This window comes from Somniosus microcephalus, chromosome 16, assembly GCF_052327205.1.
Source record: "Somniosus microcephalus isolate GS21.2 chromosome 16, FLI_Smic_1.0, whole genome shotgun sequence".
NCBI lineage: Eukaryota > Metazoa > Chordata > Chondrichthyes > Squaliformes > Somniosidae > Somniosus > Somniosus microcephalus.
In genome coordinates, this window is record NC_141002.1 from 35,899,887 (window position 1) to 35,914,351 (window position 14,465).

Below are 14,465 nucleotides of genomic sequence, written 5' to 3' on the forward strand. Positions count from 1 at the left end.
GGTGGAGGTTAAAGATCCCACGGCACTATTTGAAGAAGAGCAATAGATTCCTCTTAGTGTCCTGGCCAACATTTATCCCTCAAACAACACCTAAAATAGATAATCTTATCATTTATTTCCTTGCTGCTTGTGGGACCTTGATGTGCACCTACTTGCTGCTGCATTTCCTACATTACAACAGCGATTACTCTTAAAATGTATTTCATTGGTTGTAATGCGCTTTGGGACATCCTAAGTTTGTGAAAGATGCTATATAAATGCAAGTCTTTCTATCTCTATCTCTCTATCCAACATGCATTTCCAAAGTTTTCTGTTTTGATTATCAAATATTTTATTTTTGGAGGGTGAGTGGGCAAGAGCTAGTAGTACATTTGCGCTTGTGGATGGAGTGATACTATTAGGCTGCCTCTGGGTACAGATCTAATGTGCAGCACTTAGCCTTGATTGATTGTGCAGCACCTTGATTGAATCTGTTGCTTTCTCAAGGTATTCTTATGCCTGGAGGATCACTGTGGGTACAAGTCCAAGCTCTGCAGTGCTTGTATTGATATTCAGTGACTTTCAATCGCTTGCTCCAAGTCTAAATTCCATAAGGTCTGCACACTATTGCAGACCCAGAAATATTTAGTATCTAACTGTGAAGGCATGACACACAGGATGGCAGTGTAATAATATCATTGGAGTTTCCTGGAGATGAAAGGCTCACCGTATTGTCGTACTAAGTACCCATTTCATACAACACTCAGTATGCAAGCCATACCTGGCTGATGAGTTAGCACAGTACCAACAGTGTAATGACCATGCTCACTTTTGAATGGGGCCAATAGAGAATTCACTCCTACAAATTTTGCATTGTAAATGGGAATTTCATTGATCTTCTGCAGACTCGGTTAGAAGTACTAAACAGCTGAGAAAAATAACTTTAAAACTGGGTAAACAAATGAGGACTTGAGTTGGATATGAAATATTTGATCAAAAGAGCTCTTTGTTCGAGAGACTTATTGGACAGGATATCTTCTTGGAACAGACTTGCAAAAAACGTCACAAAGGGTCAGTCATTTGGACTGCTAAGATGAGTACGCCCTGTACCACCAGCAGCATTTACAATATTTTTATTATTTTCTGATGGGTGAGGTTTCACTTGTGGAAGTGCTGGGTGTTAACATTATGATATCATGAAGGGAAACCACTTTCCCTATTCACAATGTCACTGGAATGGGAATTTGTGGTGTCACAGGACAGTTCTGTACAAAATCTTTGCTCTCCGTCTGCTTGTAACCAACAGTTCTAAAGTGTAATTTATGAAGTACAGTAATAAGAAACAACTGTACCATACCACTATCAGTTCAATTAACCTTTTATAAGATTTAGCATTTCAGAACAGTCCAGCATATCATGCTTTCTCTTGGGCGGCGGGGGGGGGGGGGGGTGGGGGCGGTGGGGAACACTAAAGGCTAGAAATTACTGTTGCTGATACTATATTAGCAGATGAATGCTTACCACATTTGTATGACATTCCTCTGCATTTTAAATGAGGCATTGACTTATTTAATGTAGCAGAGGAATGTCATGTAGACACATTGGCCTGGATTTTGCTCTCAGCGGCGAAGGAAAGGCTTTTGCCGTTCACCTCGCTGACAACTGCCGACAGACCATTCATGGGCTTGTCAGCGGAGATTTCCACTAATCCGGTGTCTTTTTCAGCATGGCGCCTGCTACAGGGGATCTGTGGTGTCTGTGAGCAGGCAAAGTAACAGCGAGGCTCTTCAACCAATCAGATTGAAGAATCCTCACTGAGACATGCTGAATCTAAACCAGGAAGTATAAAGCAGGAAATATAAATTACATTTAAATGATGTAGAAAAAGCAAAATAAAGATTGGGAAATACAGATGGGATAATACACATGGGAATGAGGGAGAGAGATAAAAGACAAACAGCAAAAGTAAAAAAAAAATTAATTAAAAAAAAAATCTGCAACATTAATTTTCTTCTGAGGGAATGGGACTCCACACTTGTAAAATTATTTTTTATGGGCTGGAGAGGTTGTTCAGCAGTAATTATCACTGATTATGCCATTAAAAACTCACTTACTCCTAAATGTACCAGCCCTAACTTTTTCAGCCGGTTATAGTGCGGAACTAGTGAGTAAGTACCCCGAGTTCACGCCATTACAGTGACTTCAGTGCAGAGTTTATCGGTGAGGACTGCAACAGCGCACCCTGTGGAGGAGCAGGGTATCTCTGACTGCAACTTCTTGATTCCCGCGTTTAACTGCGCATCTGCGGACGCCAGAAGTTGCTGTCAGATTTACCCAATAATAACGGCGAGCGCTGACAGTCTCACCATTATTATTACAGCAAAATCCGTTGCCAACAGTAATTTCAAGTCTTCAGTGTCTAGAAAATGCAATCACTGTTATATCAGTAAATTAAGCATTACTAGTTACGTTATTGCACACACCTCTGTTTACAAACCTACCAAACTGTCTTGCAAGATCATTTACGAGGAAACCATGGTACTTTTATTGTAAGTTTGTTATTTTACAAACAAGCCACCTCATTTTTAATTTTTCAGTTGGAACATTAGTCAATGATAATTAAAACCAACATAAAAGGCTTACAGCTCAAAGAACTCTGGGGCATTTACAAGCACTGTGATCACTGAAAAATAATGTGATATGTGAATTTATAAATTCATGACAGAATATGTCTGTCATGAAGTATTTTGATGTTCCGTTGATTTGAAAGTAATTGATTTAAAGGTATTGCTAAAAATAACAGTTTTTTACTCAAGTATGATGCAACACAAGAAATAGATTGACACCATATTTACAAAACATATTGACTGTTGTAACAAGAAAAAAAAATGTTCCAATACAGATGTGATTTGACTTGGAAACCTTTGAAACTAATCTAGGGACAAAACCATTAAAGCATAAAGCATTAATACTTCCCCTCTAAAACTTCTCAGTTACATTCACGTCTCAGCACTTTATACATGGTCTGCCTATTGTTGTTACCATTAATAACTGAAGTTCTGTGTTGAGAATATTCTAACTTGAAACAGTTCACAGTTAAATATAGATCAAGGAAGCTAATCAGTCCATATAGCTTAATCTTCTATAGAAACCTACCATTCCCCCATCACATTATCTAACGACCTCTTGAATGATTCCAGAGTTCTTGCCTCCACTATCTTACCTGAAAGACCATTCCAGGTATTAATCAGGCTGTGCTAAAAATATACGTTGAAGTTACCTGTTTCTACAGGCACCAGAGTGTTACCTGCTCCCAATTCCTCCCTGAAGCAATTGGTAATATTTTCTGTTATTCCTGATTATTTGGTCATCAAAACTGCAAACTACAAATACAAAATTGTTACTTGGACCCAAAAGTTCACTGAGCATTTTTCACGAGAAGGTTCACAGCTAAACTGAATTGTCTTAATTACTGCACTAAACATGGCCGCTGTGGGGGGGGGGTGGGGTGGGGGGCGGTGCAGGGGGGTGGGGGTGGTGAGGGGGGATGGTGTTGTGGGGGGCGGGGGGAAATGTTAATGAAAAAGGATTGCGGATTCGTATCTATAATCCTTTTTCACAAGGTAAGATCATTTTCTGCTTTATATTGAATTCTATTAACATCATTTTACATGCCATATTATGTCTAACATGTTAATGATATGCTACCAATGCAAAGAATGCTTTGGGTTGCGCTCTGAGAATGTTAAGGCTCTGATTTAAAGGTATGCTTAGATTTAACCAGTTTTTGCTATTATACCCTCTGCTCATTATCAAACTCTTAGTTTTGCGGTATCCTGGATCCTAAAGTTTTTAATATTACATTTTCTGATGTGCTTTTTGGAGCATTAACCATTGCATGCACCTCATAACAAGCAACATGCTCAACTCCTAAGGGCCATGTTTCAGTGACAGTGGAGTGTATCACCTCCATGATTATTGCTCAGATTCAAGACTGCCTGCCCACAATGTGTTTACCTTCACTTAGAACATGCCTCAGTTGCGTTCTTTTAAGGGAAATCTTTTTGGCATTGAACTAAATACAGTACATTGAAATTCAGCAAAGGTAAGTTTTATTTGATTGTGTATATTTTGTAGAAGATATATGCTATCTGTCCAGCTTAGCTGCGTGTATCTCAATAGCCTAAGGACATCATTTGGAGCTTTGCTGTGCATCATAACAGGAGTGTATTAGCCATGTCGTTTATTAGGTGCTTTTTACCTTTTCTAATGACATTTTTGTGTGTGCTTGCAATATCTTCATGTTCAGGATGTAATTTTTTTTTAATAAGTGTTGTTTCATGGAGTAAAAAAAGAATGTTGTATTTTAACCAGATGATGGTAAAATACACATATTCTGTGTGTTGATCTGTCCTTTTCCCTTTTGTTCCTCACAAAAGCTTGAAACTTCCTATGTATGTTCTAAGATAACACGTAAAGTCAGCTCATGTTGACAGCCTTGGAGGTTACTGTTTCTTGGTCATATGATCCATGTTACTTTAACTGCCTGTGCCAACTTCTCTGTATTTAGTTCCTCCTTTAGGAAAACTTTTATTTCCTCTGCTTTCTGGTGATGGTTCCTGATTGCCTGTCTTGTCTGAGCATTGTTGATTTTGATATATAAGTGACTCTTTTAAACAAAAAAAAACACAAAATAAAGCCTCTATTGCAGCCTGATCCCACGGAGAAACTGGTTTCTATATATATATAAAAAACAAAAAATCTCAATCTTGTTAAACCATACAGTGGTGCCACTGAAACACTTTTCCGAACTCATCCAACTCATTAATGTTTGCCATCTGAAGTGATGTGGAATTGTGACATCACTGAAAGATTGCAAATGCTCTGCAATGTCACCCTTAAAACTGCAGCCTTCTGATTTTTGAAATAAAATCTAGCCTATTTATATTTGCCTTTCTTCTGTTCTTATTGCATTTGCTGCATGTGTAAGTACTAGAACTTTACTACATTGTTACAATTTCTCACGATTCTGTTCTTATTTATTGCATCATCATTCATACAACCCCACTGAAGCTGTCTGTTCCTCCACTGAATGACTGGGAGGGAACCTGTTTTAACTTCTTCATTCTTTCCTTTTCTGCTTTGAATTATTCTATTTCATTTTTCCTAATGTAATTAATAAGTCTAATCCAATTTTAATTTATATTCCAATGTTGTGTGTCAACTCTCTCCATTATCACTCTCTCTCTTTCTCTAAGACCCTTGCACATGTACAAGAGACTAACCTTAATGGCTGTGTTGCTAACATTTTCATGTACTTACTCCCACTGACTGCACGTCAATTCTTGCCGAGGCCGATCCTTGGAACATTGTTTCTAGTCCTGACTGTTTAGCCAGTTGTGATGTGTTCCATAGACAAGCAGGCAACCAGCGCTGCCCCTGATTGATGTTTTCCTGTTTGCATGCAGACTGGATCCCCCCCCCCCCATTTTTCCACTTTGTGTTACTGTGGAAGATTATTGTCTTCCCATGTCCGTCCATCACCGGGTCCTTGCGTTCTGTGTCTCTCCCTGCAAGACTTCTTGATGACCAATATTAGCCTTCAAAAATCATGAACTCTTTTATCTCCATTATCTCATGATATTCTTGCATTTCCATTCATTTTCCTATTTTCTATGTCACCATTTCAAATCTTGTTATAATGCTTAGTTTCTGTACAATTTTCCGAAAAAGAATCTTTCAGTTTTCTTTTGCAGTAGTTTTAAGAATCTATCTTTTCCCTCTTTTTATTTTAGATTTCCTTCAGATTCCAAACAGGATTAACACTCTAACAAGGATTTAGTGCTTCATGGCTTACTTCTTGATTTCTTTTTTTTTGTTTGGTTAGTCAATGCCAAGCAGCTGTCATAGGCGGCAGAAAGATTGGGCTCCTGGTTAATCGACTGCTCCATGTTTGTCCCCTTACTTGTGTTTTAGAGAAGGATGAGGCTGCAATTGAGAGCTCTGAGTACAATGCCACGTCAGTAGCTGATGTGGACAAGCGGGTGAAACGGCGGCTGCACATGGGTAAACCTTTTCTTCCACTTCCTTTGTTGTGCTAACGCTTGTGTCTGTTGTTTTTTTTTCATATATCATCTTTGTGGTAAGGTCACAAATTAAAAGGTTTCTCATCTCCACCCTACTTGGCAAATGTGACTTGCTTATTTATTTTCCTGTTTCCTGTTATGCCTCCCTCCCTCCCCACCAAAAAGATGCTAACTACTGGGCTTTTAAGCAATTCCATCTATAATTGTTATTTCCACTCCAAAATCCTCCCAAACACAAAGCAGAAAGTTATATCAAAGAGGAGTGGGTAGTTGGAAAGCTTTGAACATTCACAATCTGTACTTTGGATGCAAATAAGATAATGGTCCTAAATTTTATTTTCAGTATTTTTTTAACGGGATGAAAAATTAGTATAATTTGTGGCCTCCTTTTCTAAAATCACCATTTCACATATCTGTTGTACTTGAAACACTCAGTTGTATTGAATTGAGCCTCAAGGCTTATGGATACATCTGCTTGACTGACAGAAGGACACAGCCAGTAAGAGTCCAAGTAGATGACGACTGCAGTATTATCATTGTTGTGATTTTAAACAATGAACTTCTTTGCCCAAAATTCATAAAATAAAACAATGAGGTTTATTATGCAGCACCATATGATGATGCCAATCCTCAAGCAATGAGTCAGCAGCTGGTCAGCCAAAAGGGTCTGACCTTTTCCATTGCAAAATTTATTATGTCCTTCACCTGTCAATCAAGTAGTTATTTTTATTTATGCATCTGCAATTTGTGCTTTCCAGAATTACCGGTAGCCATAACTTAAGTTTTAATATTTGAATTTTATTTTGTGATCAAATATTCACAAGCCACAACAAATAAAGTCTTTGCATGAACCTATATACTTCCTAGGCTCTTCTGCTAGCATGGATGCATTGTCATGGTCACAGTGTGAAATTCAAAGAAGTAACAACGAATTAACTTGCAGCGCTCTCTATTATACTACAAATTAAAAACAATTGTGATATCACTCCCAAGTGTTGGATTTATGCTTTGGTACTTATGTTGTTTATGTGGAAAATCAATAGATTTGAATACTTGGGGTGCACTTGTTTAGGCTACAAAGCTGCTCCAGTAGCTCGTGGCCATTTTAAACCCCCGAGTGATGTTGGGAGTTTAAACTTCTGTGGACAGTGAGTGCTAAAGGTAATGTCCTAGCTCTGCAAACTGGGCTATCAGCAGACAAAATGTATCTTAGATTTTTACAATAATCAACCTTTTTGAATTTTCTCTGGTTCCAGGATCTTGATAACAGAATTAATTAAACTTTCCACCATTTCACCATCCTGGGAATGGTAAAATCTCTCTGCTCTGCATGAGTTCTGACATAACTAAATGTCAGCAGTAAGCACTTCCTTGTGATCATGATGTCTCTTGTTTGCAAACAAAAAATTAAGCAGCCTACAATCTAAAAAATTATTCTAATGAACCTCTTCCAGATTTATCTTTTAAAATGTTTCTTTGTATGTTTTCCCTGCAGTTCAAGAGACTCTGCCCTGTGTTTTGTCTTGTTTACTGCATTCCTGACCGCAGCAGCACTGTACTGGGAAGCAGCACAGTGTCAAGTTTTGCATATGCCTTTTACTGTTCTCTGTGGAATTGAAATAACACAGTTTTTTGTTATCCAGACTGTGGTGAAAACAAAATGCAGATGAATCGTAAGCGACCCCAGTCTTTCTTTCCCAAACGATGTGATTTCTACTTTTTGCCTTCCTTGAGGGTACCCCTCGCTTTCAGATAGCTTATACTTGTGAAACTAGGCATGTCTATGTGCAGTGAGGAAAAAAGTGTTGTTGGGTCTTATTTTTTTTAAACTGGCTTTTTTCCAAAAAGCACCAAATATCAACTTTCGCGTAGATCTCCATTGTCGGTCTTCATAAGTAGTTAATGGTATTTTCTCCCAAAGAGAATGATTTATTTAGCTTGTACAGACTCAGCATATGGTTCCAGCTTTAAAAGAACGAGGGCATGTTGTTTGAGACCTGTACCTGCTGCAATAGCTGTCATATCTAAGTTTCATCAGACTCTTAAAATGCTGTCAACCGTCCATTCAAACAGCAACAACCAAGCAGTCTATTTGCACACAAATCGTTTAAGTTTTCTAACTTAGAGTAAAATCTAAAACATTTATATTTTTCTTTTTAAGTTAAGATGCTATTGTAAAATCAGTGACCAAATTAGTTTCCCAGAGCTGCAATAGCCGTGTGTTTCTATTGCGAGCGCATGAATAGGGCATCAGGCTCACTTTCTCTGTCACTGTATGGTGAGTCACTTTAAAAAAAATGGAATGTTCTGTTAGTACTGGGAAATTTCAATGACACAGCTTGTAGTGAGTTCAGTGACCTTAATTGTGCCCTCCCACTCATTCTAAACTCTTTTTAGTTGAAGAAACATTTGAAGTGGACAAAACCCAGATGCCTCTTGCTTGTAATTCAGCAAGAGCAGACTGTACAGTCTTGTCAAATTGATGTATGCACTTTAGTCTCCATTAAACAAATTAGTTTAGTGGTATTAACTATTTCTGAAGGTAAAATTTTGACACTCGCCTAGTTTTTTTCCGTTTTTCATTTTTCTATGGTATTAAACCAAAGGGCTTTTGCCAAAGGCTTGTCACTCTGCTAAACCTACTAGTTAGTTCAGTTAATTTGTGAGGTTTGCATCGTCATTATTTGAGAATAGTGAGAAACGATCAAAATTCATCTTTCAAATATTAGAGCCCTCTTCAGAATCATCATTTTAATTTCAGAATGCTGACATTAAGAATGAAAATGTTTAGACCTCTATTTTGTGGTCATTGCAATCACTGCTCCTTTGTTAAATGCCTGACACCTTCTAGATGGCTCTAGTATGATTTGAAAGAAGATAAAACCCATCTTTTATAATTTTGAAATTTGTGCTGTGACAGATTTAAAAGAAAAAGAAATTGAGTAGCACAGTCCATTTGAGCACTCTCCTTTCACCTCTGGAATCAAGGCATGAATCGAGTCTGGCCAAAGGAATAAAGGTTTTCTCTTTTTCTTAGCCTTCACGGGTCAGACGAGAAATGAGTTATGTCTTGAATTCAATACTAATTGGTAATAATACATCAGTCTCGGACTGAGAGAGGTCCCAAGCATGAAGAGAATAGAAGTTCCATGTTGATTTGATAATGGGCGCTTCTGAGTCCATAGCCAATCAGTGTTACCACACATTGTAGCGACAGGTCTCAAACCATTATTTGAATCAAGAAGGCTCAAAATTCTTAATGGGTACAACATGAAAAAGAATATTAAAAAGCCCCTGCACTTACAACTCTTCACTTGATAAAAACATATGTGTGTGTGTATAAAGAATTGGAGGGGAAAAGTGTGTCGAACCGTGTTCTCAGTAAAACTAAAAAGAAAACACTCATTTTACAATATCTCAGTTGCTGTATTTATTCACTGATCTCCCAGAGTCTACTCTCCTGCACATCAGTTGGTGTGTTGAGCTGCAGCCGAGTTTCAGGGGCAGTCATGCAATTGGAACAGAATATAATGCCACTTTGTTAACTTGTGACAGCTCCCCTGATTGAATGCTTGCCCTGGTGCTAGAAAGCAAACTGGGTCAGACTGCCCCAGCAGGAGGCGAGTTGCCCCAGTCTGCAGGTGAGCCCATTCATGCACAAGCTCCTGGAGCTCGCTGACCATGAGCAGCTCTCTCGTGAGCCCTTGAATGAGCCACAGCAGTCTCCCTCCTGCCATGTTGCAGCCACTGGTGCAGCATCTCATAGAAGGATTAAAGTAGGTAGAAAAGCACTTCAGACTGGCATGAGTTGCTCACACCAGCATGAGAAATATTTAGTAAGACTTTGGTCTGCAATCTTTGTGTGCAGAGAATGTTGTTGTAGTTGGTGTTGCAATGTTAGATGACCTGAATATAAATTTTGTTTTTTAGGCAGATGCTGTTGATTGTAGGGAAGGATTTGGGACATATGTTGGATGTGAATGTTAATACAGCATGGCGCTGATTTTCCTTCCAGCGGCTCGGACACCACTGATGTCCCCTTCCAGACATGGGTTGCACACTTGGAATTACGTAGGTGACTCCATCCCCACAACTTGGGACAGGATCTGAGTCTTCCTGCAACAGCAGACTTGTGATCTGCTTGGCCACATATCTGCCGATAGAGCCAGCTGATGAGAATCTCAGCTCCGTAGAATTTGAAGCATAGAAGGAGTACATTCAGCTCATCATACCAGTGCTGGCTCTTCAATTAAAGCTGCCGACTCTAATCTTAGTTCCATGTCCTTTTTCCATTCTTGGTCATATCCTTATCCAAAATTCCTTTTCAGTGATGTTAAGTTTTCTACCTTAGTAGCTACTTGTGGTAACACATTCCAGGTTTTAATAAACCCCGCTATGTGGGGGAAAAAATTGACTTCCCTCTTCATTTTTTCCAATACTGATCCTGAGTCGGTGTCCATTGCTGTTGACTTGCCACCAGTGGAAGTTTTTCACTTTGCTTTCTCAATACTTTTAAACTTTTATTAGGCTCTGCCCCCATCCCCCTCCGCCCCTTCTCACTGCACCGCGTCCCCCACCCCCATCTTAACCTCCTCTGTTCTGTTGGAGTTAATGGCCTAGAAATTGAGTTTGCGCTGCGCCGGGGCTTAACGCCGGAAATTTAGCGCCGGTGCTAAGTCGCGCTGTGCGCGCCAAAAATTCAGTAGCGCCGCGCCCAACCGGCTGCCGGCGCTACTGAAGGCTGTTTGTGCCTGAAAACTGGTGCTACGCGCCGCATTGCGGCGCTATTCCGGCGCTGCGGCGCCCGATGCGGTGCGGCAGGCTCGGGAAGTGCAGGCCTCCTCCTTCAGTTAAGGAGGAGCTGCCTGCACCCGCCCGCTGGCCGGTTAAATCGCCACAAAAATGAGCCCGGCACCTCGGGGAAGTGCCGGGCTCGCAGCCGAGAAGCATCTGTTCCGCGGGGGGGGGCGTGGGGGAGTCCGGGGAGGGAGGTGCGGGCAGGCGGCCGGCGGGAAAGCGGCCGGCCGCCGCTCCACCTTTATGCGCCGGCGCAAAGTCCTGTAAGACTCTGTTGCCAGAGTCTTAGTTGCGGCTGCCACGGGCGAGGCGGCCGCAACTGAATTTCGGCACTGGGGCCCGTCACCACGGCAACCGGGACGCTGCGCACACCGATGACGTCATCGGTGCCGGCGCAGCGCTACCGGTGTAACGCCGATGTTGGGCCCTAGTCAATTTCAAAACCGGCTGTAAGTCCAGCGCAATGCCCTCTAGCGCCGCAAAATGGGCGCTAAGCCCACTCAATTTCTAGGCCAATAAATGACTAGCGTAACTGTTGATTCTTCTATTGCCAGTCTTATCAAACTAAATTAGGGATGCTGCAAGGCCAACAGGATTTCCATCTACCTTCAGTGCTGTGAATTTCTCAGCATCAAAGTATGACACAATGGTATTCACTAGAAACTATGGGCTGGATTTTCCGGGGGGTCAGCGGGCGTGATCGGTGGAGGATAGGATGGGAGAGTTTTTTTCCCCCCAGCGGGTCGGGACCCCACTGTGAACATGCCGCCATGCGTCTTTACCAAGTGTCGGGTCTGTCAGCGCTGAGCAGACCTGACACGCAGCGGCGGGTTCACAGCAGGGGACCCAATTCAGGCAATTAGTGGCTTGTTTAGAGGAACACTTAGAATGAATTTCAGCTCACCTTCTGCATTTGACAGCTTGCCCACGGGGTCCACACTGGTCGTGGACCACATCTGTCAAGCTGAGGTGGAAGTTCAGTGGCCATTGAATCAGCTGTTGAGTTGACAGCTTCAGATGTAAGTAAAAGCTCCCACCTTACAGAGATATCTTCCCTCAGACACAAACTCTTCCTCACTGCATTTCCACAACAGATTCAACATGCTGCAACTCTTTATACAAGTCTCCATCCAGTCTGACCTCATTACCTCTCTCACCATTGACTGATCGCTTCTGTCATCTCTACTTCACTTGCCATCTATTCCATCAGCATGGGCGCCATTTATACTCTCTCACCTTGGTCCTCAGAATTGGACCACGATGAGCCCCAACACCAGCAGCACCAGGCACATCAGCAGCACCAACAACACTACCAACCTTCTCCGCAATCACCTGATGCTGCACAGGATACAGGGCATCAGCACCTGACCACATTGCTGCCTGGGAGGCCAGGGATGGCCTCATCATGGCCAGGTTTCCTTCACTTGATGCTGTACACCCTGGCTGCCACATGATGCGCCAGGTTGGCACCACCCCACACCAACACCATAAAGCATCCCTACAATGCCCAAGCCATTCCTTTCACACCACCAATGCAGGGGTACCGTTAATGTCTCACCATTCACTGCAACTCACTAAGCCACTTTCAAAGGTGCACACAAATCTGTCCAAGAACGCAAAGTGTTGAAAATAAAGGTTTCAATGTTTGACACCATATTAACAGAAACTTTACATGAACATTGCATAAAACACCCAAGTGCCTGCCCTTGTGTGTTGTTAGTTGGTATGATTGCATTTGAATGAGGGTGAGTGTGAGGGGTTGCTAGTGAGGTGGGGATGTGATAATGTAGATAGAGAGGGATGGGTGGAGGTGAAAGGTAAGTTGGTGTGAGTAAGGATGTGCAGGGGTAGGGTAGGGAAGGCAGAGTGATGGGGATGTGATGAGAGGCACAGCAGGATGAGGTTGAGTGTGGCTTTCTACTAATGTTTTGTGATCTACTGAGATCATTGAAATGTTTGTGGCACTGCACCTAGGTCCTCCTGACCACATCCCTGCCTGTGCTCTCCTCTGCAGTGTGCAACCAGGCTTTGTTGATCTGCTAGGGAGGTCTCTTTTGCCCATGGGAAGGGAGAAGGACCTCCCTGCGTGCATATGGAGGGAGTCATGGGAGAGCCTGGGTGCAGCTGTGCACCTTTGTGCAGTCATTGTCAGTGTTTGCAGCACCTCAATGCTATAGAACACTGACAGCACAAATGTCAAAATAAAGTTGGCCATGGTCCCTTTAAGGAAACCGCTGATGCCACGTCATCAAATGACATCACCAGACCCGCTTCGTCTAACTGGCCGGGAAATGGGATTGGCAGGCTTAACAAGCCCCATCAATGGAAATTCATTTCAGAGGCCGGGATGGAAACAGCAATAGGGTCGGGACCCGCCACGGACTCGTCAATGTTCGTAAAATCGCGGCCAACATCTTTCAAATGCTGTGAAGCTTCGCTATGTTTGATTTCCCATTGGAATTTTGTATCTTTCAGTACTATTTTGCCCAGTAGTTCTGTTTGACGTAAGAAAACTACTAGGCGCTTGGTCAGAGTATTAAACAAGGCTTTAATCGACTGTTTCACAACATGGAAGTCTAGTTATCCTTCACTGGTTCCTGTTTACAAAATGTCCCTGAGCAAGCTGGGCCCGTGCCCGAGTATTTATACTCTCCCTGGACAGCGCCACCAGCAGGCCGTCCAGTATATTTCATTTCTACATGAATGGCACGATTTATGACACTGTTATTGTAGCAAGGTTAGGGATTAAACCCTTACCCTCAGCAGTGCTTTGTGCTGGAGGTGCCTTCTGGATATGTTCTTTGGGTCTGTTGATACACCATCTTCTCCAAATGCCAAATCAAAAAATGGAGGTTCTCTTGACTTTGGATGTCGACATCAGACCTTTTTATTCCAGTATTTTCATCAAGATCCTTAATTGAGCATTGTGCTTTGCTCAGCACCAACATTTTATCTGACACACTCCAATCTTCTGAAATGCCTTATGTTGCATGTTTGATAACTTTTTGGAATGTTTTGGCTGCAGGTGAGACCCAAAATGTCAGTTTTTGATACTGTTTGAGAACAATGTGAGTGGAAAATGTTATGGTATAACAGCTCTCTGGCCTGATCTCAATCTGGTAAAGAAAGAACTGGTGTCAACCTTGACTCAATGGTAGCACTCTGACCTCAGAATCAGAAGATTATAGCTTCAAGCCTCACTTCAGAGACTTGAGCACATAATCCAGACTGGCACTTCAGTGCAGTACTGAAAGAGAGCTGCACTGTCGGAGGTGCAGCCTTTCAGCTGAGATGAGATCCTGTCTGTCCTCTCAGGTGGATGTAAAAGATCCCATGGCACTATTTCAAGAAGAGCGGGGGAGTTCCCTCAACCAACATCACTTTAAAAAAAAACAGATTATTTGGTCATTTATCTCACTGTTGTTTGTGGGATCTTGCTGTGTGCAAATTGGCTGCTGTGTTTCCCTATATTACAATAGTAACTACACTTCAAAAGTACTTAATTGGCTGTGAAACACTTTGGAATGGCCTGAAATCATGAAAATGCAATTTTTTTCTAATCCAATTGCAAGCTGAATACAGATCTAACTTGGAGAATGTTCG

General features: G+C 41.7%; 1 protein-coding gene across 2 annotated transcripts in view; it reads left to right on the forward strand.

Moving 5' to 3' along the window:
* Positions 1-14,465, forward strand: part of scube1 (signal peptide, CUB domain, EGF-like 1) — a 489,492-nt gene that overhangs the window by 300,514 nt on the left and 174,513 nt on the right. The window contains exon 7 of one of the 2 annotated variants that reach the window (XM_086008801.1): positions 5,956-6,045. The exons of the other annotated variant lie outside the window; for it this stretch is intronic. Within the exon in view, the coding sequence (XP_085864927.1) occupies positions 5,956-6,045 (90 nt within the window). The remainder of the gene's footprint in view (positions 1-5,955; positions 6,046-14,465) is intronic. 2 annotated transcript variants of the gene reach the window in all.